At 43.2% G+C, this 27,432-nt stretch overlaps 1 protein-coding gene across 1 annotated transcript in view; it reads right to left on the reverse strand.

Annotated features, from left to right (window-relative positions):
• The window catches only part of ATOSA (atos homolog A), an 89,561-nt gene extending 81,257 nt beyond the window's left edge, over nucleotides 1–8,304 (reverse strand). The window contains exon 1 of the mRNA XM_090028677.1: nucleotides 7,743–8,304. Coding sequence (XP_089884803.1) covers nucleotides 7,743–7,758 — 16 coding nt within the window. The 5' untranslated portion in view covers nucleotides 7,759–8,304. The remainder of the gene's footprint in view (nucleotides 1–7,742) is intronic.
• Between the last annotated feature and the right edge of the window lie 19,128 nt (nucleotides 8,305–27,432).

The raw sequence follows: 27,432 nt of genomic DNA on the forward strand, positions 1-27,432 counted from the left end.
CAGTTTTGCTATGTTAAGTGTTTTACTCCTCAAAGCTTTTATTTGTCTCTTCCGATTTCATACGTAGTTATCCCTGAGAAACCTTTCTAAAAGCAGCTCATTTATTTACTATTATGATGCCTTCATCAATTTTAAGTCTTCATAATTTTATAAGGCTCTTTTGGCACTATGTCTTAGATACCTTTTTTTATAAAATTGTAAAAACTGCTGATATTAAAAGGCAGGCCAATAGTAATTGCCACTAAATCTGCTAGAACAGATGATTTAAATGTTATTATTTTAACCAAATCAAAGCTTGAATATTAGTTATTTTTAATACCAACAAATTCTACATATAAAACTAAGTGTAACTATAATTGTTTACTGTATATACCTGACACCTTAGAGCGAGTTTTTCCAATTTCATCTAAAAATCTAATTTTCAGGCAGTAGAAGTAAAATTGAGTGTACACATATAAAAAAAGAAGTGTACATAGCTGCATTTTTACATGCTTAATTGCCTATGGTACATGAATATTTCATATTTCAAAGAGAAAACAAAGGTGACCATGTAACTGTGCATGTAATTTCAAGGAGTAGTATACTAGCCTATATTTTGGGAACTTAGCCTTAAATGTAAACATATGGAAAAAAAATTCAGCATGTTTCTTGAACGAGAATACTTTCTTTCTACCTCATAAAAGATATTTACATCCTTATCTTTCAAACACTGAAAGGCATTAACTCAGAATTCTTACTTTAGGATGAAGTGAATATTAAACGCTATCACTGAAGTGGAAGTGCATTATTTTATTGATTAAGACCTGGGAGCTGGGGCTGGATCTTGTGCCAAATGTGGCTTGTTTGGGACGCATGCTGCATGCAGCCTCCACCCTGGACCAATTGAAGCAAGCACTGTATGCAGGCTGCATCCCAATCCAGTCAGAATAGGTACCACATGTGGTACAATCCCAGATCTGTCACAGATTCGGCAGCCACAGCACTCACTGACATACGGAGGGGAGTGGGGGGAGCGAGGAAGGCAGATTTGTGGGCTGGACTGAGCCCATGAAGCCAGCCCTGTACCATTCATCCAACCCTGCAGGAACCCCTGCAGGGTTATTGTCCTGATGTATTAAATATATCACTATGCAAAGAAAGAGTAAGGCCATTTTCACTACTTTTTTAGCAACTGTAATTGAGTGTCAGAAGCAAAGAAACTGCTAACAGCAAAGTGCTGGACAAGAAAGTTCTTTTAACATATGTTGGAGGAGGTGACAGCCATGACTAAAAATGGAATAGCATCACATGTTTTAAGAAAATTGCTGGTTTTAGGAGGTGGAGCTTTATTCTGTAGTACATTTTAAAGTTAGGTCAATGAACAAAAAGTTCTCTCTCTAAAGTTCATTTGTACTTAAGTTGAAAACAATTACTTTGGGCCTTGCATGTCCTCAAGTCTCCTTAGTTAGAACTAAATCAGACCGCTAAAATTAAGGGCAGGATAGCAATTTCTAAGATTCCATACATGTATTTATGTATTTAAGAGTAAGGATCTAAGATGGCATACTTCAGTCAGCCAAAATTCCTGATTTCAGGCAGTGGAGGATTGAGTCATATGGGTCAAATCCTTAGAGCACTCCATTCACTGGCATTTATGTAAGGATACATCTAAAAATGCCTCTGTTGGCATAATGATGCAAGTGAGGGGTATAGGCTGGGATTCCTCCCAATATTTTCATACCAACAGAAGCACCAGAATAGACAGTTCTAATAGCAAAAAGCATTTTTGATGGTCTAGTTTATACTGTTAGAGGAATGAGTATAAGCTATACTGGCAAAACTATTCTTTTGGCATAAAAAGCTACGTCTGTGATCGGTAGATGTTTGGGTTGGAAGGGACCTCGGTAGATCATCGAGTCTGACTGCCACAGCATAAGGGTGTTAGGAGGGCTTGTCTCTAAAGCTCATCTAGTCTAGTGTGCAACACGTGCAAGTGTGCAAAGGAAATAACTATGACAGATGGCCTCTGTCAGTACCAGTACTCCTCCCATTATGAGAAAAAATTAGGAATAGTCAGAGCCTTGTAGTAGCAGTTACACCACTCCCACCCCACTCCTATCAGCTCCAAGCACTCCTCCAAGATAGTATAGAAAGAACTCCCAGCATGGACTCAGTTCTACCCCCACCCTTACTATTTGTAAAACCACCAGTTCAGTCACTTCCAGGGATCTTTGAGAGGAGGAAGAAAATGCACCAAGATTTTCTACCATCTAAAATTACACTTTCTATCGACTGCTTTTAACGGTGTCTTTTAATAGTAATAAAGTAATTCTATTTTAAGTAAGAATTATACTGGCATTTCAATGATTTAAGTCTAAAATAAATACTTTAGTTATAAATAAGTGGTTTATTTTTCCCCCCAGGAAAAACTCTCATTATGAATATAAAAGAACTTTCAAGACCAGATTTCAAGAAAACCAAATTTTGTAGTAAAGTCTTGTTTTGTGGCACAAGGGAGGGTGATGATTACAGACCCACTACAGACCTGACACCCTGATAAAAAAAGGGAAAGGGACTATACCAAATATCCCAGGTAAATCTGTATATTATGTGCTATAGGGAGAAACTTGTTTTCCCATAGATTAACATTATATGGCTTCATGCCTTACAAACAGAATCACAGTGTAATATTCTCATCGACCAGATTTTTTAAATCCAAACTATATTTTTAAAACTATTTTTGTGGAGCAAGTCTTAAAATTAGGAAAAATCACACCCAACCTTTCCCCTTAAACACCATTTAGCCCTCTTTCTGCACTTACCCATGACACCTGAATCATGACAGAAGTGTTTTCATCATGACAGCTTCCCTACTAAACGGGAACTAGCATCATCTTCAGCTCATTATCACCTTCCCTGAATTTACCTGTGCCACCTAAGCCAGAAGCATAATTGAAATGTTTTCAGAATGACATGTTCCCTACTAAACAGGACCAGCTTGTAACTTTGTATCTCCTATTGCCCGTTTTAAAACTTCAAGACTTTAACAGATCAGCTTCCAAACTGCGTCACCCCCCACAACTGAGAACGGCATTATTTTCTAGAGCAGATATAAAATAAAAGGTTCTCTGTTACAGTGTATTACTAAACACAGAATACAATTAGACATGTCCTTTTCTTAGAGGTCCTCTCATTTCTTGATGTGGTATCTCTACAGTTCACCACTTTAGTTAAAATTCTCTCTCGGGAACCTCCTTTGGAGGTGGGTTTTTTTTGTTGTAAAAGTCATACATTAAGTTTGAAGCCAGTTTTAAGAATCTTCTTCAGGTCAAGGTATCCTGACTGCTGAAACCCAGGGATGCTTGCTCAACAGCATTTAGAAGGATCAGCCTGTTACGTAAAGCTTACAACTACTTCCTTCTTAAAGAAAGAACCTCATCTCAGATGCATCTGGCGACGGAAAGACGAGCCTGAATAAACAAGTCATCAACTTCCCACGAATCCTTATCTTTACCTACTCTCCCAAAAGCCCAATGGAAAAAACCTTCAGTAACATTCCCAATGTGGAAGCTGGCCAGATTTCTAGTAAGGCTAAAGAAGTTCTTCCCACACTGATCATTTAAAGAGATGCAAAGGGACATTATATCTTTATCCAGTATTAGGATGAGACTCATAGGCAACACCTTTGTCTGTCTCTCTCATTCCCACCACCTTGCTACTGAAAGAAAAGAGGGGAGAAGGGAAAAGACACAAAAGAGTAGCCTTCAGCCTAATGGCTCCCATCCTTTCCCTTGCTGATATGTTTTTCTGGTTGATTGACATCCTTCTTTAAATTAGGATGTTAATCAGGGGAAATCAGTACTTTAAAATGCAAGTGTTTTACAGAACAAGTAAAAACAATCAATCACGACATGGTCCCCACCTATAGCACTTTCTGTCTAATTTTAGGGGACTAACCAGTGAAGAAACAGGGGAGAATAAAATAAAGGAAAACTAGAATTAGATAATAAAACAGCTGACATGGATTTGTCAAGAACAAGTGATATCAAGTCAATCCACTTTCTTATTCAACAGGGTAACTAGCAGGCCACAGAAGCGCTCACGACAATGCCTGTCAAATTCCAAGAAATCTGAGGATTCTACTAAATACCTTGTCACAAAGACACAAAAAAGAAAAGGAAAAGGGTAACTATCATAATAGATGGGGGCAGAAAGAGCAAGCAGCAGCACTACCGAAAAAGGGTTTGGTGGATTAAAAAGTAAGTATGACTCAATGATGTGACTCTTCAATTAAAAAAAAAGGCGGTGGCAAAGGTTATTCTGGGACATATTAACATAAACCATATGGACAACAAGGGATGTAATTATTCCTTTGAACTCAGCACTAGTGCTGCCTCAATTGAAGTACTATGTCCACTCTTGGCACCAGGCTTTGAGATTTGGCAATATTGTACAATATAAGATTGCTGGGAAAGAGAGAGTATAGATAAGCTGCCATCACTGCTTTTACCTATTGCATTGGTAAGAGTGCATGGCATGATTAAGGAACCAACTGCCTGTTTATATTAAAAAAACTCCCACTTATGTAGCTGCACTGAAGCTTGGGAGAAAAAATTTCTAGTGAAGACACAGCAGAAGGGGTCACATTAATCACCCTAGTGAGACCATATCAGTGATTCTTAACCAGGATACCATGGCACCTGTGGATGCCCGAGATCTTTTCAAGGGTGCCACAGGATGCCATGCAATTTTAGCACTGTTAGGTGTGGCAACATCATTCACAAGATAAACCCAGAGATTTCAAGTAGAAATTTAGTGTTAAAAACATTCTGACCTGTTAAGGTCTGTGTTCTTTGCAACTGAAGAACTGCGCTATTATTTTTCTGTTGTCCAAGAGCTGACATTTTCCAAGGGGTTTTGAGTCTATTGAGGATCGCTTTGAATTCAAAAAGGTTGACAATCACTGGACTACATCCTTTCCTTGTATTTCTAAACATACTATTCATCTCATTCTAGCTCTCCATGTTGCTCCACTACCTTGCTCTGCAAGCATCATGAAGCTCTACATTTAGTTCCATCCTCACTGTTCTCAAAACAAATATTATTAGGATGCAGACAAGAAATGAACCTTCCTCACTATAAAAGCACAGAATCAAGTTCTTGATTTCATGGAAACCTTCTTCCTTGTCTTCTCTCAGTTTTTCTTCTGCCCTAATACCCCTCTCCCTATCAGTGTACTATGGAAAAACCAGAGAATAAGGCATCAGTTAGCTCTCCCATTATCATCTGCCCTCATTCTCTGCTAGTGACACTTGGAAAGGTTTATTATCGAGCAGTGTGATAAAGACAAGACAGGCAAATGAATCTTCCTCCTTTCTCTAGTCCACATATTTGCATACTGAAATACTATTAGGTAAAGTGTAAGCTTTATGTCAACTGAAAACACAAATGTTTGATTTAATCAGTTTGTGATGGTATAGACAAAAATCCAGCTCAAACGGTCAGCTAGTCATTCAATTTAGAGGTGCAGAAGTACAATGGTCTATGCACACATAGAATCAACTATATAAAATAGTGATTGCCTAGATCAGAATTTAGTTTCCAGAAGCTGAAATTAATTAAACTGGAATTATCAAAACCAAATCAATATACCCTGGACTTTTAAGTTTCTTTCTTTATGGATTTACTACTTTGTATTCATTTGGAGTTTTTAATCTGACATTGCTATGGCACCTGCCAAAATTTAGGCTGTGGCAAGTTGAAATTTCTGCCTATTTTGTGTCCTTTGCTATTAAATTTACGACAAATGATAGCAGGTGACTGTACATTTGACTGCTTGCTATCCTGTGGTGCAGCTGCTATGCAGAAGGCAGCACATGTAAACATAACATGACCGTGCCTCCAAAAGAGTGCCTACGTGCCGCATATGGCATCTAGGCAGCACTTTCACTACCCCCCTTTGTATATGCTATTGCTCAAACACATTAGTGCATGGTTAAACTAGCATTTATTTACTAAACTAGCTGGTAACAGTCTAATTGTAGTCTGAACAACCACAGTTGTCTTTAAAGAAACAACACCTTCACATTGGTTCACTGATTATCTTAAAAACAGTCATGTCACAGCACCTTCTCCTATTATTAACTTGATAATCTCTGAGAGTCTTTAGACAAGTGTAGCTTTAATATACTAAACGCTGATTTCCAGGGAGGGAAAAAAACCTTACAGTTTTTTTTGTCTACACACCCACGCATTTCCATAAAATGCCGGTTAAAAGAGGCTCATCATTCCACAATCATCTTTGAACATGAAATAGCTGGATTTTCCTACCTGCTAGGGGTTACAAAAAGCATAGACAAAGGTCAAAAAGAGCTTTTTGGACTGCTAGAGTAGAGTACCTTAAAGCTGCAAATATTGACTTTGATTTTATCTATCTTTTAGTTCATCTTGGCAGTAGGCACCTCTCAAACACATTGATGTGATCTTAAATATGCAAATATGCAATATGCAAACAGAGGCATTGTGCAAACAGACTGTTCTGTAGTAGGCAACTTTAAGAAAAAATAACATTCTTTTGTTTCTTACTAGCACTAATCTGTTTCTTAAAAAGCACCAAAAAAGCCTTGTGTACAGCTGATCTAGCTGTGCTGTGTATGTTTAACAGATATTCACAGAATAGATGATGTCAATCACAGTTTGTGGAAAAACACTAACACACATCAGTTCCAGGTCCATATCAGAAAGTGTAATAACAAGCTTAATTAAAAGCACTTAGTACATATTAGTGTTTTAACACCTTAATATCTAGACTATTTAAAAAGGTTTCTCACACAAAAGTAAGTTCATATTGCAGGCTAATGAGAACAACAATAAATAAATACCACAGAATAAACATTGCTATCAAAATAAAAGGAACCAGGAAAACACTTGAAGGAACTTGCACAAGTAGTTACACACATGTGTCTTTAAATTATTTAAAAGTGACAAATGATGTCATTTCTCTTTCAGGCTTCCTGGTTACAGCAAGGTACGTTTTGACAGCAATAAACGCCAGCTAAGCTAAATATATGATCCAAAACAGCAGCCATGACACACTTTCAACTCTTGGGGCATCAGCAGCTGTTGCTATCCTGAGCACAAGAGCTAGAGACAGAAACATACACATCTCAGTCCACCTTAATTTGCTTATCGATTTGCGATTTCATAAAAAGAAAATCTATATACAAAAGACTGTGAAACAGAATATTCCAGCCTGCCACTCACTACACAACTGCTTGAAATTTAGAAAAACCCTCACATGGGCTTTTTTTTAATTTTATTGAAAGCGAGTTCTTTAAAAGTTCTCGATGCGTTACGAGGTGTTTGCGGGCAGCACCGAGCTGCGCTCACGCACCTCTGACTTATGCGGCAACCGCCTGCCGGGTCCGCGGGAGGGGCGCGCTGGAGTGTTGCAATGCCACGAGAACAGCGCGATGGCAACCGCGGCCGACAGCCCCCGGGCCGGTGGGATTTCCCAGAGCAAAAAGAAGTTCACCCACAGGAGTGTCGGTCACAGGCAGCGATGTTTCCCTCCCCCACCAATGCAAACGCTGCGGATCCTGGATCCAGCGGAGGCGACCTCCCCCCGCAGCCCTCCATTCCTCGGCCGAGCTCCGCGCGGAGTCGGGACAACACAGGCACGACCCCCCACAATGTTTACACGCCAGGCGGCTTCTAAAATTAGCAACAAAGCGTCTCCCCGCCGGGCCGAGCCGAGCCTTTACCTCGTTCCGGCTTCATGGTGGCTCCCAGCCGGCTTCTCCGCCGGCCCGTGGGCGAGTTTTCGTGCTCCTGCGGGGCTGCCTCCAGCGAGGCTGATCCGAGCTGCGTTGTTTCGTCGCGTAAAAAAAGTCAGTCAAGCCCCCGCCGGGGCTCGCCGAGGCGGCAGGGCAGCGCAGGGCAGCTGGCGGCCAGGCCTCCCTCCGGCGCTCACGGGACAGCTCCGGGACGTGCCCGCGCGTCCTTCCCCGGCCCGGCGCCGGAACCGGGGCAGGGGCCAGGGCAGGGCTATTTATAACCTGCCAGGGCAAATCCCACAACAACAAAGCCCAGGCTCAGCCCCGACGGCCGGAGCCTCTGAGTCAGCGGCGCCCCAGGCTCGGCCGGCCCCGGCCCGGGGAGCCCGCCCCTCGCTCCGGCTCCTGCCCCGGCCGCAGCCTCATCCCCGCGCCCCCTGCGCCGCCAGGCCCGGTCAGCAGCGGGGCCCCGCGGCCTCACGCCTCACCCGCCCCTCGCGCACCTGCCCGGCCCCGCGCATCCCCGCGGCGCTGTCACGGGCTCGGCCCCGCCCCCGCCCCGCGGCGTCCAGCGCCCGCCTCACGCCCGCCCCCGCGCAGCGCCCCGCGCCATGGCCCGCTCCTGCCCCCCGCCTGCAGCCGCGCGGGTCCCGCCCGGCCCGCTCCGCAACTTCGCCACCCGGCGCGGGCACCAGGCAGCGCTAGGACCCCCAGGCGGCCCTGCTCGCCTGTCAAAACACGGCTGCGCTCACGTGGCCCGACAGCAGCCAATCCCCGGCCGGGGAGGAACTCGGTTGCCCCAGCAACGAGCCTGAGTCTGACTCAGGCCTCGGCCCGGCGGCAGCCTGTCAGTCGCGGGCCCTGTTGCAGTGAAGCGCAGCGGGCAGCAGCGGGGGCGGTTCCGCCTTCCCAGCCCGCACGGAGCTGGGCCTGGGTCCAGAGCGGGGCCCCAAGTGCTGAGATGTGCACGGACTCCACCGGGCCAGCCCTGCATGGCGATCTCTCCTAGATTTCACAGACATGCGGGCTGGAAGGGACCTGGTGAGATCATGGGGTCCGGCCCCTGCCCAAGGGGCAGGAAGGCACCTGGGGTCCAAGGATCCCAGCAAGATAAGCTAGGGCATCTCCTTGCTGTGAGACACCTCCAAGAGCTCAGTCTTGCATGGAAACCCCCCTCCCACTAAGGACATAACACCTCTTCTCCCTGCCAAGGCACCCTTTTCTTTGACCAGGTTTCATGTAGCAATTTCTCCTACCTCAAGCAAGCAGCGGCTGCTACCTGCTGCTCAGCTGTCTCTTCAATCCATCCTAACCCCAGGGTTTTATAGACAACATCTGCAAACAGACCTTCACCGTGCTAGGATTCATGTAGACCAGCGGTTCCCAAAACTGGACAGATTGGGCACCGCCAATTTAAAAGATACTCGATTAAGTACCACCAGAAAATTTTTGTCATGTAAAGTAATTATAATCAATCTGTTAATGTGTACCTGACAGGTGGTCTGCGTACCACTGATGGTACATGTGCCATGCACTGGGAACTGCTGATGTAGACAGTCTTCTCCACCTGTAACACATGCAGTCAGGCTCCTGCTATGGCAAAGAGCCATGCCCCTCCTAACATGGTCCAACAGCATCTATTCTTCAGGTTCAACACCAGTTTTTCCAGAACTTGCACCGCACGTATAACAAATTATTCTAAGCTTCTATGCTTATAGTGTCCTGTTCACTCCTCTTCCTATGGTCTTCCTTATGGCTCAGCTGCCAAAAGACTGCAGCATAATGTAGGATACTTAAAGTCTCAGGGCAACATTATCCTGTACTCTTCACTTTGCTTCTGGCATATATATATTTCACATAAACTGTACCCATTTCCTTCTCTGGGAATATTGAAAAATATACATCTATATCTTGTGAAAACATTTCAGAGAGAAAACTGGCCAGCAATCTTCCCTGCCTCATTGTGCTCACTACCAGGAATGCGTAAGCAAGTGAGAGGGTGTCACAAGCAGTGCTTTGATATTTAAATTCATAAATGAGTAAGTGTCACACTCATGCTGCTATGCCCTAGACTGGCTTTGTAATTATAGATCTCAAAGCTCTCCACCGGATGCAGTATAATTGCAAAGATGACAATCCTGAAATACAAAAGGAGGAATCTGACTGAGCAACAAGGGCTGCAGATGTACAATATATGAATATGACTGAGACACATATCTGAATCTCTCCTACTGGTGACAACCATCTCAATGGAAAATGACATCCTTTGTGTCACACACAACCAAATCCTGTATATGGTGTTGCAAACTGGTCTAGAGTCTGTTATAATGTTAGCTTTATAACTAAAATAAAATCTTTACTGTCATTGAGAAAATTACTTTGCAACTACTAACCTTCATTTAATGACTGACTAAAGATGAATTAAAACTTTTAATTACTCTTTTTACAATGAACAGACCAGAGCCACAAAGCTGTCACTTATACCCAGACTTTCCTTAAACATTAAAATGTTCAAAACTTAGGATTCATTTGAGTTCATTCCTTATTTGTGTTTGTTTGTTTGTTTTTAACAGATGCTTTTTTTTTTGGAAAGACTGACACTATTAGCAGGTGGCTCACAGGACTTTATGCTGATCATTATTGAATTGACACTCCCAATTTTTCCTTGACTAAGAGGCCACAGCCTGAGTGCTTGCCACTCACTTCAGGTAGAAGGTGAAGTACAGTGACACCTCAAGTACGTGCACTTCAGCTATCCCTGCTTTGAAGGGAATGGGAGCTGTGGGTACTTAACGCATCCGAACATTTGAGATCTGATGGTGAGGTCCTTATGAACACATACCCTTCAACTGAAGCAGAAAAAGGAGGGGCACTGTCTCCACTCTCTCTTCCTTACTCCCTTCCTTCCTAAGTATTTCAGTAATCTTGCAACAAAGCTTAATGAGGCATACCATAATTGTTGCAATAGCTAGGCACAATGAAAAGACCTATTTTTATATGTGATGTCAACACAAATGGTCCAGCTTTTTCATAGAATACTTTACTTACCAAGAATTAACAGCATATGTAACGTGAATGCTGTATCTTCCACCTTCACCACTAATATAGTCCTCTGCATTTTTCAGTTGAATAAAATTACCTTAGGCTTAGGCTAGGGTCTGCTTTCTCCTAGAAGTGTTTTATCTCTGTGGCCTGAAGACTAGAAGAAAGGAATTGGCTAAAACAATATGGAAGGAGAGGACAGAACTGGGAACTCTGGGCAAGAAAGGCAGAAAAAAAGGAGACAGAAAGATAGAAGACAGTGGGCTGAGGACAAAGGGAAAAGGACATGTTCAGAACAATAACAGAAGGAAGGAAAAAAACATGGGACATGGGGGAAAGGCAAAAGGTGGAGAAAAGTGTGGAGACCAAAAATAAAAAATAATAGAGGGTTAAAAACAAGGGAGCCAAATGCAGGAAAGCAAAAGTTGGAGGAAATCCAGTCAGCCAGCATCAGTTCCCACCTTCTGTCACAGACAATAATTGGTAAAGAGTCAAAAGGCGGAAACCTGACCAAATGTTGTCATAAAAAAAAAGGAAGAGGGGAAGGAGAAAGTTCACTCCTCTTGCAGGGGCTGGATGTGTTCAGGAAGCATATTACTCAGCTATGGTAGGAGGTAGGAAGAAAAAGGAGAAAGGCAAAATGAATATGACACACAGTAGGGATATAAAACATGGGCCTGAAATGTAACAGGAAAGTTACAATGATTTTGAGGGTATACGAGCAGGGTGTTCTTACTATAATATTAAGATAGTAAATCAGCAGCTACAGTACTGCAACCCATTCCTTGTACAAACAAATTCCAAATGATGATCCCTGTATGAATACACAGAAAGAAACAGAGAAAGACAGAAGGTGGAAAACTCTATGGCACAAATTGGTTTAAGTATGAGAATGCCAATACATATTAATGATTTGGGGCTTTTGTTAGTACAAAAATATTAATTACATTTGGTTTTGATTTGAGAAATTATATCCCATTAAAAAATCCAAATGCAAACTTTCATGCAAGAGTGCCAAATCTCACAAAGCCCTGTGGAAGCACTAGGGGAATTTTAGCTATCCTAACACTGCCAAGTAGAACTATTATAAAAAAACAGGCAAACAAAGAAAGTGTCCTTGGGGTGAATGCACAGCTGTATTAATTCACAGAACTCTTGCAGTTTATGCCACAAGCATAGTTCCTGGAGTGAAAGATGTCTTAAAATGTACCCCAGTGATGTTTCTTATTTCATAATTGTCAGGGCACATTCAGGGACATGATGTCTTATGCTGCAAACCAAAATTCCTATGATTTCTGAAGACAGTTAATGCCTGTTAAGTGATGTGGCACTACTGCTTTGGCTTAGCTGCTACTGTGCTGTAAGAGTACCATCTGGTACTCAAATATCACAGCAATGGGTACACTATGACAATCTACATAGAAGAGAAAAGGAAAAACACTGAAATAAAACTGAGTTTTCTAGCACACCATAAAGAAACTGCTGTAACGTTATCATCATTGTCAATGATCAGTTTTAGAAGGAGCATGAAGCAAGAGTGAGAAAATGTGTTTGTAGAGACCTATGAGTTAATCAGAATTCAGCAGCTAGCTGTTAATCAGACCAGGGAAGTTACAAACCACTGCAATTAAAGCAGCAATGTGTTCTGATTCTCTGTGTGGGTTGCAGGGGCTTACAACCAGAGCTTTTTGAAATTGCCCAATATCTGTAAATAGCAAACAAATCTAGTTTAATGGAAGAGCATTGTTTCTGTCATGAGCCTCTAAAAATGGCACAATTACCTATAACCATAATAATAAACATAAGTTAAAAAATAGACTTAATTTCTTCTCTCCACAATACTCTTCTCAAAGATGGTGATGAAGCCGAGAACAAGTCTAAAGGAAAATGCACAAGCAGTCAATCAGCCCAAGGCCCATTCCACAAAGAGTGGTGGTGGGTCACACATGGAGGTCAACTGAGCAAACTTCATGCTTTCTCAGTTTGAATGAGTACCCATATCCAGTCCTAGAACACACAGCATTGTCTGTCAAAACTCAGTCTTTAAATCAGAAGTTACATGCTATTTACATACCGTATTAACCAATAATTTCAGAGCAGCAACCAACTTTTTTTTGCTAAATTCCACTTGTCTTCTACCCAAAACAGTCAGTTTTAGAACTATTTTTGAAATAGAATGTCCATTTATTTTTTAAATAGAAAACCCAGAGAAACAACATGATTTTGTGGAATATTTTAGTTTCTTCAAAGTGTCCTTTCTGTTTTCACCTTTAGACAAATGTTTTTTAGTTGAAAAAATTCAACCAGCTCTAGGAAGCTGGCATCATATATGAGCACATTTCAATTAAATTACAAACAATACCTTAGTTCACTAGCTAAGCAGGCAGACTAGACAAGCACTGGTAAAGAATTACTGAGAAAGGGGATATAGTAGAGCACAGTTTCCTAGAAAGGTAAGGGATGAATGTTAGCAGAATACCTTATTAGAAAATCTTACCGTTTAGCATCTCTAGCTTGCCACTAGGTTTTTAATTTGTTTTCTACATTATGAAGGTTGATTGCAATATTTTTTAAATTCTGGATACATTTATCCTGAACAGAGATGTACATTTGTAATATTCCAAGGAACTTAGCTTAGAACTTACCATATATCTGCCTCAGTCATGTGCTAATATTGCTCCCAGTTAAGTTGACATGAGCGTTGGTATTGTGAGCAGTCCTTACAGGGCTTCCCCATTAAAAATTATCAATAGGACTATTCCCATGAATAAAAGCTAAAAAAAGGTCCCTTTACTGATAAGGCAGATCTGGTTGTTACACCACAAATGGCGGAGCACATCAAGGTTATTTGACTAAACATCACTTGATTTTGAAAATGATAATACCAAATTGGTCTGGCCCTGACCCTTGATAGTGTTATTGCAGTAGTACAAAGGGGATGTACAAATGCCCTGAAATAATTAGGTTAACATCTTTGAATGGTTTAAGAATGATGTAAGAAGAATTACACCACTTGCTCCACCCCACGTCTTGAGGCAAAGTTCTGTGGCCAGTAGCATAGCCAGAGGATCTCCAATGCTCCCCAGCAAGTGCAGCAATCCACAGGAGCTGGCCTAGCCAGTATAATTTGGAACAGCCCAAAGACTTTATTCAGATCATGCTGGAGGCCAAGGGAGTGTGGAAAGTGGAAAAATAGTTTAGATAAACTTTTATCTTCCATCCTGACTCTGGCTCCACACAGAGATCATCATATTAGAATGCGCTGCTATATTTATTTTTTAAATATAAAAAATGCTGTTAGGAGATGTCTTTGTGTAGCATGTTGATGTATGGTGGCAAAAGATGAGCCAAAATTTTCAAACCAGGATGCTGAAAGCTAGGCTCCTAAAGCTTATTTGGGAACCTGAAGAGAAATGGTCTAATATTCATAGCTGCAGAGCATTTCTATCTGCTGCTGATTTCAGCAGGATTTGCAGGTCCTTGTCATTTCTAAAATTCAGGTGATTTCTACTCATATGCCTAAATGTAGAATCAAGAGCCTAATTATAAACACCAGGTTTGAAAATGTTTGCTTTTGGGTATGAATTTCCACTTGCTGCCTCAGTTTCCCTTGGTGCATCCCAGTTGTCAGAGGAGTTACATCAGTATGAAATCTGTGTTATAGTCTGGTTTACCAGAGGTTGTATTACTGACAGTCTCTGTCTTATGTTTTCTTTCTTTAATAATGTAAACTGGAGAATGTGCTCTAAATGTTTTTGATGAGTGGAAACTGAAACACCGCATTTGGATCAATAGATGGCCTAGTATGCAGCCTTTGTGTTTATTGCTCTAGAGCCATTTATCTTCTCATACAATCGTTATAAAAAATGTTCATTGCTTAATTTCTTTTAAGTTTGACCTCCTCAGCCAATCAAAATATTTATAGCTATTATCAAGTTATCACCTCATATAGTCGTTCTAGGAGCTAATAAACCAACATCTGATTAATATTTTATTACAAGTGCCCTCATAAATTTGTTTCCTTTCCAGTTTCTACCTTCTGACTAGGGACACAATTAGCAACCAATAAATTAAAAGGTAATTTTAAAGACATAATATAATAATGCTACTTCCCTCAGTAGCAAAGTTTATCACTTGCCAAAAAGAATTTCCCAGCCTCCACTCTTAGCTATATAATCTCTGTTTCTGTACAGAGGGTTCCTTTATTTTCATGCATCCAGGGCCCAATTCTGTGAAGTGCTCCTGCAATGAGCTTGGGCTACATTATTGGATAACTGATGGTGATGTTGCTAAGTGCCTTGAATGCTCATTCACTAGGAGCCTAGTGCACTCAACACCTAATGGGATTGGATCCCTTTCTCTGCAAGCATTGATTTTTATTGTTATAAAGGATGACATACAGTAATCTTATTTTTCTTTAACCAAGTTAAACCAAGAGCTCTTGCTGGATTTCCATCAGATCCATATGAAAATGATATCTTGACAGAATCTGAAGGCCAGACCATGACAATTACTGTTTTTAAGTCAGTTATACTTTCATTTCATTTATAAAATGGAGCATAAGTGTAATTAGACTTCAAAGTTATGGCTGGACTGCTCAGTGCCAGAAGTTATGGGCTTATGGATATATTTTCCTTTATCAGGAATTCACATGGATGCATACATGTTGATTCCACTTAGCAGTTTTTTTCCCAACCTGCTCCACCTCTGCTGGATCTGGGTCAACTCATAAATAATATTTATTTAGATATTGTGTAGTTTGCTTTTTGCATTTTTAGTAGGTGAACTGATGTGCATACCAGGACACTGATTCAAAAAAGAAACTGAAGTAAACTAAAATGGGTGTTAAGAAGTGAAATAGGTTCATGGAAGGAGATAACTGCACAGGGAGATCAATTATAAAGTCAGTTGTTCATCCTTGTGTGGATACTTGTTTAGCAAACTAGGAACAATTATTTTCCACTGCAGCAACATCTGAATAAGCACAGAGTAGTAGAGTACAAAGGTGACACATCAAACATTAGTAATTTGTTCTTGGGTGGAAAAACAGAAATTCTTTTCTCTGAAGTCCAGAATCTTTCTCTGGCTCTAATAGTCAATTATACCCCAGGCCCTGGGAAATATCCTGTGTTTTTCAAGTGAGCTGCATAATTGATGAATGCTAATATTACACAACGTTTACCTGGAACTGAAATTAATGGAAATACTCATCAGAAATGTATAGGTTTCCTTATTAATATTAAAGCTTTAGCAGTGTAAGCTAGCCTTTATCTCTCTGAACAGAAGCTGGAGGTGTATATTTCCACAGTGCATATGAAAACGCCTGTACCAGCTGTAAAGGTATTTGGGAAATTAGAAATGATAAAACTGTTTGCAATCTGGGTCATCCTTTGTTCCTCAGATCTATACATTTGCTTACTAGCAGGTATGTCTAAGATCCTGATGCATTTAGGTCTCCTAGTTTGTTTTGGGGGCTTTTTTTTTCTTGGGGGCATGTTCATGAGAGGGTTGATAGGCTAAACTATCTTTTAATAAATATCATAATAAGATATGCACAAGTTGATTCTAAGTGAAACATCACCTAGCAGTTCAGCTTTGTGCACCCCAACCAGATCCATTTGCCTTCCATCTTAAAACACCTCAGCTAATGTTTTCTCACTCCTACTCCCTTTCTGGGCATTCTTGATTACTGTGAAGAATAACATTCAAAACCTTTCAGCCCCCTTCTCCAGGCTCAATGGTTCACTCGCAGAATAGAATGAATTTCAGCATTCACAGAGCTTCCTGAACAAGGGCTTTTCCCTTTCCCCAGGCCCTTTCACCTGAGGTTTGTTCCTCTGGTTTCCCCCCTACGGCTTTTCCCTGGAAAAACTGCTCTTCTTTCAAGCAGCCCCCTGAACTTTATCACATAGAACTCAGGTTGAATTTATATTCCCCCAGCATGTTTCCAACACATGAAGCCAGTAGTTTAATTAGGAGTGGATGAGAGGGGTGTCCTCCCCCTAGATGCCAAGTTAGGAGGAGCGCTGGAATTTTCCCATTACCCCTGTGGAGTCTGCACCCTGGCAGCATACATGCCAGGAACTCCAAAATATTTCCTGGCTGCTGCCACTGCTTTAAGAGCAACACCTGTGGCAGACACAGCTTGCAGCAGTGGCAGCAGCAGCTCAGCCAGGGACTGTTTAGGACAAGGGACAACCCATGCACTGAATCCAGCCCCCAGAACCCTGTTGTCCAGCCCCCAGGTCTGAGCCAACTCATGTGCTGCTGCACCAGTCCCACGCACAGGGCCCAGGACATGTGCCGCATGCGGCGCCTGCCCCAGGATCCATACCACATGTGTGGTCCCTAAACTCAGTCAGTCTGGTATATGCCACACACAGCCCTCCCCCCATCCCACTCCCAGTCTGGGACTGCACTGCACATAGTGTGCATCCCAGACTGGCTGGAGAAGGGCACTGCATGCAGCACGGATCCCAGACCTGCTGGAATGGGCAACACATGCAGCATGTGTCCTGGACCAGCTGGGGTGGGCAGTGTGTGCAGCACATGCTGCACATGGCACTCGTTCCAGTCAGTCTGGGATCTGTGCTGTACACGTGGCACAGTCCTGGATCAGGTGGGGTGGAGGGGGCACCACGTGGTGTGGACCTGGACCACACACTGTTGCCCTTGATCCAGCATGGAGGGTGAAGAGAGGGAGGGGTCCATAGACCCAATCTGGCCCATGGACCAGCCTGGCACCCTTCACCCAGCCCACAGGACTAGATTTAGTTTGACATTTCTGGTTTAGAAGTCCATGGCATGGGTAAAACTGCATTCTCCCTGCCTCCCCCATTTTGGAAATTGCATATACTCCCCTTCCCCTGCTCTCCAGCTCTCCCATAGGGTTTTCCCGAGGTGCCAACTCCACTTGTTACATCACTGCATGAACCTCTGCACTCAAGAGTACTGAAATCACAAGTGAAGCAAGATGAATCATGGCCTTCCTCAAAGAACAGCTTAGCCTGTGATACTCCACTGATGTTTGTGGCATTCTAATGGAATTGTACCGGGGATGAAACTGGCTCAGTGAGCTGTGCCCAATGCATTTTACAGTTAGTGTAGCTACACTGCTGATCATATCTGGAATCACAGCATTTTATATAAGCTGTACAAAAAAAGGGAAAAGTCCTTTACAGAGAGTCCATGAGACCTATTGAGCACCACTTACTGTTTAAGGTTTTGACAAAAAAAATCCTTTGGAATCTATATAGGAAAAACTATATAGTGTTATGTACAAAATTGTTATCCCATGTAGTATCAGAGAAGCAAGTTAAATTGGCACTGTAAATGTGTTCAACTTCAGGTCATGGCCATCACATGCCTAGATCCAGAGTCAGCTGTGCTGGAGGAAATTAGGGAAAGGAGCACTTTCCTCCTTCTGTAGTAAGATTGCACACACATCCAGACATTTGGACTACTGTTTAAACAATAAAATCTGGAAATCATCCAGACACAAATTTCACAGAACCCTCAACATTTATTTTTTAGTGAGACCAGGCCCTACAATTTCAGTCATAAGCTACTTCCAGGAGCCATTTGGCTATTCCACTTGTACTGAGGGATAGACTACTTCTCACTTCACTCAGTCACAACTGAGTAAGAGTGGTATATCATATTTATGAAAATGGTTGTATACAAATGATCTGGGAGAATTTTCCTAGGCTTGTTTTCCTGGTAGAAAAACTTACCCTGGAGACCCCTGAATATGCCAAACCACTGTGCAGACAGGGGGCCCTTGTACTCTGCAGGCTCTCCAGTATACCTGGTGACAGATGACAGCAGTGCACAGGGCAGCTCTGATTGGCTGACTCAGACTGCCTCACAGGCTGTGCCTCCCTGCACCTAAGGGTAGGGGTAGGCAATTAATTGGGCCTGAGGGCCACTTAGGTAGCTTTGGTGAGCTGTCTCAGGCTGTCAGCACCCTTCCCCCCCACCCCCAACAGCTCACCAAAATTCCCTAAGTGGCTCTGCTCTGAGCCAGCCAGCTGGGATTGGGCCATGGGCGGGAGGAGGGCAGCATTTGGGAGTGGGACAGGTGGGAAGAGCCAGGTCCAGGATCTTGGAGTGGTGACAGCATGGGGCCGGGACCGAGTCACGATCTGCTGCCCTCATGCCCCTGCCCATTGAACTGGCGCCTGTCGCAGGGATGTGCAGGTAGAAGATTGTGGCTCTGCCCTGGGCCCTGTCCCCATGCTGTCACCGCCCCAAGATCCTGGCCCCAGGCTAGCTCTGCGCTGGCACCTGGGGCAGCGGGACTGACTGCATGTACCATGGCCCGGGCTGCCCTGCACGGCTGGGCTGAGTGGGACTCGAGGGACCTGCTGCAGGCTGGACAAAACCCCTTGGCAGGCCAGATCCATCCCAAAGCCATATTTTGCCCACCCCTGACCTAAGGCATATATACAGCAGTTCATTCTCCTAGAAAAATTCTCCTAGGAGGCATTTAACCCTGGTTGTTCTTGGGCTATTTTTCTCTTGGAGCAGCCTTTTATGCAGCAACTCTCCCAGTAGAAAATGTGTGCGCATTGCCTGAACACAGGGTCCAACTACTGATTTCATATATACCCAAAAGTCCATTGACAACAAAGCCTAAGATTATACAGCACACATTCTATAACTGTATATGTAAGCACAGAGCCACCTCAGCCAAAATATGAACCTTTGAACCTAATCAAAAATTGATAAATGGATAACAACAAAAACGAGAGGCAGTAAGCACTGAATGACCCCTTCTATTAATTATTATAAATGCATCTTCCAGGTTAAAAGCAGCACTGCTAGTTTGTCAATGTCATCAACAGCTAAATCCTGGCCCCACTAGCAAAGGCAAAATGTCCATTAACTCTAGTGTGATGAAAATCTTGACTATGCTAAACCTATTTTTCCTTTTTTTTCAGTGATTCCCTTTTTACTGTAGCTGTGTTCTAGCAATGATGGTAATTATGGTTTCCTTTCATCATAACAATAGTACTGACATTATTTTTAGGTATAGTTTCATGTGTAAATCTTTCTTCCTTTCTTAAAATAAGGGCAGAAACATACAGCACAATGTTTATTAAATGAAACAAGATCACCTACCAAGATCACCAACATATATACTGACACACTTCATAAGTAAACAAAATCTGTATGCAATTTTTTGAAAAGTCCCAGCAATGAGAATTGGAATTATACTGAAGTCTTTGTTTTCAGCTCTCCTATTTCTTTCCTTGTATGTTGTTTGATTTAATTTACTTCACTGAAACAAAACAACAATGCCATGTAGTACACCTCCCTACTCATTCTCAGAAACTCAGGGCCTTATTCTCCCTTTATATCTGTGCAGATAAGGAATAATTCTACAGAAGACAATAGAGTCATACTAATAAAAGCCAATGCCTGGGAGAAGAGAATCAGATAATTTGTTTTAAGTTAACTAGATGTTGTTGTTTTATTTTAGATGGGCAAAGAAAGCATTTGTTTACCATCTCAACTGGAACATAAAATAAAGGCTCAGCTCCTGCAATCTGACCTATATGGGGTTTGCACACACAGATCAGGCTGCAGAAACAGGGTTGGTATCATCACGAAGTCACAATTAAATAGCCTACCTCCCTCATTGCCTTGATCTGATTTGAAGGAAGACGGAGTAATTTCCTATGGTACATCTTCTGTCATTTAAACTGTTTCTCCCCCCTACTTAGAGCTAATAACAAACAGTTATCCTTGATCTACAATTAAATGGCTGGCACTAAATGATACAGAATAGGTTTAAAGCAATCCCTCTGCCTTGTTTTACTCAGTCTTGGCCCTTTACACAGTGCTTAGATATTTTTTACCTGGGTCATGAGAAAGAAAACAAAAAACTCTGAAAATACATTATATACTAGTAATTTTTTAAGAAACAACATTGTGATTGTAGGAGATGCTAAACTGAGAACCTTGGTGACTGACCTCAGCTGCAGAGATCCACATATAGGTAGCAACATTGAAAATTTTCTTCTACTGTTACACCAACTGGTTAGTGGGATCATCTCTTTGTACACCCAGTTCCCTGTTTCTGCTCAGGCTACCAGAAATAATGCCAATTAGTGTCTAGCGTTGTATGGACTGTTTCTTTTCTCCTAAAGATTAGATTGAGACCAACAACTCATCACAGTCAACTGGCTGACATTATGTTTTTTTGATCTGGGCTAAATTTAAGAGACAAGCAAAATAATATATAGGATAATTATGTTCCTGGGTATAACCTGTGTATACCATTAGCAGGGGTGGGCAATTATTTCAGGTGGAGGGCCGCTTATTGAGTTTTGGCAAGCCATCAAGGGCCTCATGACTGGCAGCCAGGGGCAGATAAATATTAATTTTCTAGTTTTTTTAGGGGCCTGGTGTGCTGGATAGAATGACCTGGTGGGCCGCATCTGGCCCACAGTCTGTATTTTGCCCATCCCTGCATTACTGTAATGTACAGGGGCCAAATTGTGCCACATTAGTTCTTGTGAGAATTCTCCTGATGAAGGCAGGAAAAAAAGACCTCTCGGTTTGTATGCTGGACTCTTGATTAACTTCACTTCTCTGTGCTGGGACAGGTAGAAGATTCTGGGTAGGAATCTCTCTAAAATTCTCTACTAAATGCTAAATATGCTCTACTAAAATTCTGGACTGATCTAGACAGTCCCAGAAAGCTGCAATCACAGTATTTCCTGGGCTATTCTAATTTATGCTACAGACCATTTTGACCCAGAGAGCAGCTCAGACTTATGAAGACATATCAGACTTATGAAGACATAAACATAGCTTGGAGCCACTTTCCTTCCTCGTTGGCTCCAGGAATTGTAGCACAGAATTTTAATCCATATCCCATTATCAACCCCTTGAACAGCCTCTTGCTCAATGGAGAGTTTTAATTGATTACCACCTACTTAGCCAATTGATCACCCTGCTGAATTCATCCCTCTGCCAATTAATTTAATTTAACTGGCTAGGAGACTGTGAAAATGACCCAAATGGACTTTATCAGCATAACACTATCAATTCAGTGCTGTAATAAAAAGAAAAACAGAAAAAGGAAATACAAGGCTGAGGTTTTTACCAAGTTTCCTTCCCTCTTAGGATCACAGTCATGTCAGATCCAAACTCTATTTTCCCAACTTGATATTTGAGGATCTGACTTTTATAACGTAAGCAAAAGAATGGAAATTCTGAAAGGCTCCATTGTTTTTAGCCAAGATGATTTCTCATGGGTCCTTGAAAGGTGTAAATGAGGTAAGATTTAACACTTTGGAAAAGATTTGGTTCCTGATTATGGAGTCTTCTGTAGATTTTATTATGCACTTGACTTATCATTAATTGGGCTTTCTAGACTGTACCCACTCACTCATAAATTAGCCTTGTCCCCACCCTTAGTACTTAACATGTTTTATACTAACAATGTTAAAAGATCTATTCTCAGTTTAGTTCTCTGAGCCTTCATCAGAAGCTTTTGGGAAGATTGGCTAAGTATGTGGTAACAACGTAGTAATAAAATAACTGTATACGGTTACATAATTCATGACATGTTATTCATATATTTTTGTACAATTCTGACTGTCTAAATAACATGTCTGTAAAACTGTATCAGAGCTTTCCCTTGATGGTTCCCCCATATTTATCAGCTTGAAAGTAGGGGCGTACCTGTGCTGAAGACTTGTCCTCATGAACAGCCACTAGCTTAGCTTGCCCTGGTGCAGGCTCTTTGGGGCAGAGAGACCATCTCTTTTTGTGTATTTGTAGGGATGGGCCTTGATCTGCTTGCAACATCTATAAATATGATTAGGAATCTAAGGACTCCATGTGGTAGTAACACCAAGCAATTATATAGCCCAGCAACACTGAGCTGGTATCAGCTTAGATTAAGTCTGTGCCAGTTGCACAAACTAGACCTGCCTAGTCTGACACATCCCATTGTTTAGATTATTTTTATTAGAAATTTGTTTAATGACATTACTGGCAAATTAAATTTTCAATTAAATTTAGGGCCTTCAAATATGAACCAAGCATTACCATATGTTTACGTGAAGTTAAGTTCCAGCTTCATTTGTGTTTTCTGGGGAAGGAATAATAATATACGTTTTGTTTGCTTAGTGAAACAGCAGAGCTCCAGGGGAAATGGGAAAGAAACCACTGAGGTACCCAAGAGCCCAGGAGGTCTGCTGCCTCCTGGGGGCCCGCATCCAGGACATAGTGGAGAGGATCCCAGAGCTTATCCAGCCCTCTGACCACTACGCTATGCTCCTTATCCATGTGGGCATGAATGACAGCTTGGAGCAATCCCAGCCGAGTCACAAGTGGCTATAGGGCTCTGGGAGCGGGTCATAGGGGCACAGGTGTTTTTTTCCTCAATCCTCCCGGTTACGGGTCTTGGGCTGAGGAGGGAGACATGGATTGAGGTAGTCAATGGAAGACTGCAGTGCTGGTGTCATCATGAAGGCTTCCGCTTCCACGATCACAGTCTGTTCTTTGGTGAGAGGCAGTGGTCTGCTGGGAAGGGACAGCCTCCACCTCACTTCACTGGGGAAGAGGCTCTTCTCAGCCAGAATGGCTGACCTGCTCAACCTGGCTTTAAATTAAGCCTGCTGGGGGATGGGTGGACAATTGCCAAAGCAAGCCCACTAGGGAACCGCTACAAAACCAGCAGGATAGGGCACCAAAGGAAATCCACTCCTACCCCAGACCAGGAACAACGTCCTCCTGGGAGTACAAGGAAGCCTAGGGCTACCAATGGGATGCTTATGTGTTTGTACACCAGTTCCAGGAGCTTGGGGAACAAACAGGAGGAACTGGTCTTCCTGCTAAACAAGAATGACTAAGATCTCATAGGGATAACGGAGACTTGGTGGGACTCCACCTACGACTGTGCCACAGGTATAGACAGCTATACCCTGTATAGGAGAGACTGTGTGGAAAAAAGGCGTGGGGGTCTAGCCCTCTATGTCAAGGACAGCTACACATCCCTGCAAGCTGACATTGGCACTCAGGGAGGACGACTAGAGACCCGCTGGGTTAAAATATGTGGAGAATGTGGCACAGGGGTCACAATGGTAGGAGTCTACTGCAGACCTCCATACCAGGAACAAGAGCTAGACCAGAATTTGCCAGGGAACTGGCTGAGGCTGCACGCTCTCAAAGCACGGTTGTCATGGGAGTCTTCAGCTACCCTGACATCTCATGGGATGAGCACTTGGCCAAATCCGGATGGTCACAAAGCTTCCTCCTACTCTGGACTCCTTTAAGAAGCATTTGGATGCTTATCTTGCTGGGATCCTTTGACCCTAGCTGGCTTCCTGTCCTTGGGGTAGGGAGCTTGATCCAATGATCTTCTGACATCCCTTCCAGCCCTAATGTCTATGACATCTATGAAGAGAAAATCTGAGTCCAAGATTTCTCTGTGCTTCTCATAAGTGAAGCAAGCTTGATCTAAGAAACGAGCTGTGAGACCTACACTCTTAATATCTTACTTAACAGAGGAAGGTCCACTAGCTGTACAGGCTAGAAACTTATGAGGGGAACAGAAAAGAAGACACTCAAGAGATAGGGAGGGAACTTTCAGAAAGTATGCAGCAAAGTAGAACCGATTATCGTGTAAAGATGGTGGTACTTTCTGGCCTTCAAAGTGAGTTTTTCTTCATCATCATTTCCTCTGAATCATTAGAAGCCTTCCCCTTCAAGAGATACACAACATGTAAAAAGGCCTCCTTAGTGAATGTCATTTCACTGACTATCTCTAGTTGAACTCCAGATATTATTCTTTCATTGAGCGTCATTAGAAGTTGAAGGTTGTTTCACCTTATGTTTGCGTGCAATTTCCAAACAGCAGGTTGCACAATAGACAGAGAACAATCAAAATACAACAAAGGAAAAACTGCACAAAATACCTCAGAGCTCTCCACTAGTGGAGGATCCTGGGAGTACAGTGCAGTCTGGCTACACGTCCTTACTACATTGATTCTCCTGCAGCCTGGTGAGTACAGGAGGTAGCACAGAGCCTAATTAGGCTGATTCAGGTACCCCCATTGGAGAGGTGCTGCCAGTGTGGAAAGAACATCAAGAATATATTTGCCAAATGTGGGACTTCGACTTCTTTGCTTATGTAATGAAATATTAGTATTTACCTAGTGAAATGCTTAATTATCAATTATTTGTTTCATAGTTTTGTAGTTAGTAGGGTTGGAAGAGACCTGAGCAGATCATCAAGTCCGACCCCCTGCCACAGCAGGAAAAGTACTGGGGTCAAACGACCCCAGCAAGGTCTTCATCTGGCCTTGTCTTAAAGACCCCCAGGGTAGAAGCTAGCACCACTTCGCTTGGATGTTGGTTCCAGATCCTAGCCGCCCTGAACGTGAAGTTGTGCCCCCTGATGTTTAATCTGAATTTACCCTCTGCCAGCTTGTGACTGTTATTTCTAGTCACTCCTGGTGGTGCTTGGGGGAACAGGGACTCCCCCAGTGTTTGCTGGTCCCTTCTGGCTAGTTTGTAACAGGCCACTAGATCCCCCCTCAGCCTTCTCTTGTGGAGGCCGAAAAGGTTCAGGTCCCGTAGCCTCTCCTTGTAGGGCCTGCCCTGCTGCCTCCGATCATGTGAGTGGCCTCCTCTGGACCCTCTCCATGTTGTCCACATCCCTCCTGAAGTGCAGTGCCCAGAACAGGATGCAGTACTCCAGCTGTGGCCTGACCAGTGGCGCATAGAGGGGGAGGATCACCTCCTTGGACCTGCTTGAGATGCATGTGTGGATGCATGACAAGGTGTGGTTGGCCTTCCTGATTGCATCCCCACACTGCCGGCCCATGTTCCTCTTGGCATCAGTGATGACTCCAAGATCCTTTTCTGCCTCTGCACTGACGAGAAGGGAACTCCCCAGCCTGTAGGTATGCTGCTGGTTCTTCCTCCCCAGGTGCATCACCTTGCACTTGTCAGTGTTGAATCCCATCCTATTGTCATCCACCCACCCCTATAACCTGTCTAGGTCTGATGGTAGCCTATTCCTTCCTTCTAGCATGCATACATCCCCCCCACATCTTAGGGTCATCAGCAAATTTGAACAGGGTTCTTTTTATCTCCTCATCCAAATCACTGATGAAGATGTTGAACAGTGCGGGCCTGAGGACCGAGCCCTGCAGAACCCCACTGCCCACATCCCTCCAGGTTGAAAATGACCCGTCCACCACCACTCCCTGGGTGCGGCCCTCCGGCCAGTTGGCAATCCATTTGACTGTGTAGGTGTTGACACCACAGTCCCCCAGTTTTTTAATGAGAACGGGGTGAAAGACAGTGTTGAAGGCCTTCCAAAAGTCCAGAAAGGGACTGAGGGGGGCCACAGGGGTGGTGCTGATACTGTATCTGCTCAGGAAAATGGAGGCAAAGAAGTCATTAAATAGGTTAGCTTTGTCGTCTGGTGTGACGACCACATTTCCTAGCGTGTCTTGCAGGGGCCCCAAGTTACCCGGTACCTTCTTTTCGCCCCCTATGTATTTAAAAAAGGGCTTCTTGTTGTCCTTGATCTGGGAAGCTAGTCCCAGTTCCATCTCCACCTTGGCCTTCCTGATCGCCCCCCTGCATCCCCGAGCAACCGCAGTATAGTCCTCCCTGGTGATGGCCCCTGCCTTCCATTGGGTGTGCGCAAGGAGACATTCCCGGATGCTTTTGGTGAGCCATGGGGGCTTTTGCGCCCTCCTGCCCCCTTTGATCCGTGTTGGGATTACCTCCCTTTGGGCTTGGAGGATCGTCTCCTTAAGGAGCGAGCACTCTTCTTGGACACCCAACTCTCCCCGCTCTGGGACCTCACTGCTTCCCCGACTATTCTCCTTAGCTCATTGAAGTCCGCCATCCTGAAATCTAGGGCTGCTGCCTTGCTTCAGGCCTTTGCCACCCTGTGCTGGATGGTGAATTCCAGCAGGCGATGGTCACTGTCGCCCAGGTGGTCAAGCACCCACAGCCCCCTCACCAGGTCGTCACCCATGGCCAGCACCAGGTCCAACAAGGCTTCTCCCCTGGTGGGTCTGTGCACCTCCTGGGTTAGATGGAGGTCCTGCATTTTGGCTAGGAATCTATGTGAGCGGTCAGACCTGGCTGACTGCTCTTCCCAGCAGATGTCTGGAAAGTTCAGGTCACCCATGATGACCACGTCCTTTGACCTAACTACCTCTGTGAGCTGACTTGAGAATTCCTGGTTTAGCTCTTCCCCTTGGCTGGGTGGTCTGTAGTATTTCATTACACCTAGAGGCTCGGACCAATACTGGGGCTTTACTGTGCTAAGGACATCAGACAATAAGAGAGAGTCTGTGCCCCCAAAGAGCTTATGCCCCAAAAAGATCGTTCATAATTAATGAATTATTAATGCTAACAAATATTCAGCCAGACAGAAGGTACGGCAGGAGGGCACCTTGGAGACTAAGTGGTTCAGAGAGGAATGACAAACTTTTAGTGGATTTGTTGAAACTATTAACTAGCTAGGAGTATTACAATAAGAAACAGGAAGACGAAAAATATACAGCAGACATTAGATATATTAGTGATCAAGGAGCTAAATCTGTGAATCTTGGTATTTACTCTTAACTAGTTTAAATATTACTTACCC

This window comes from Crocodylus siamensis, chromosome 15 (genome assembly GCF_052110815.1).
Source record: "Crocodylus siamensis isolate JL-2025a chromosome 15, ASM5211081v1, whole genome shotgun sequence".
NCBI classification, from domain to species: Eukaryota; Metazoa; Chordata; order Crocodylia; family Crocodylidae; genus Crocodylus; species Crocodylus siamensis.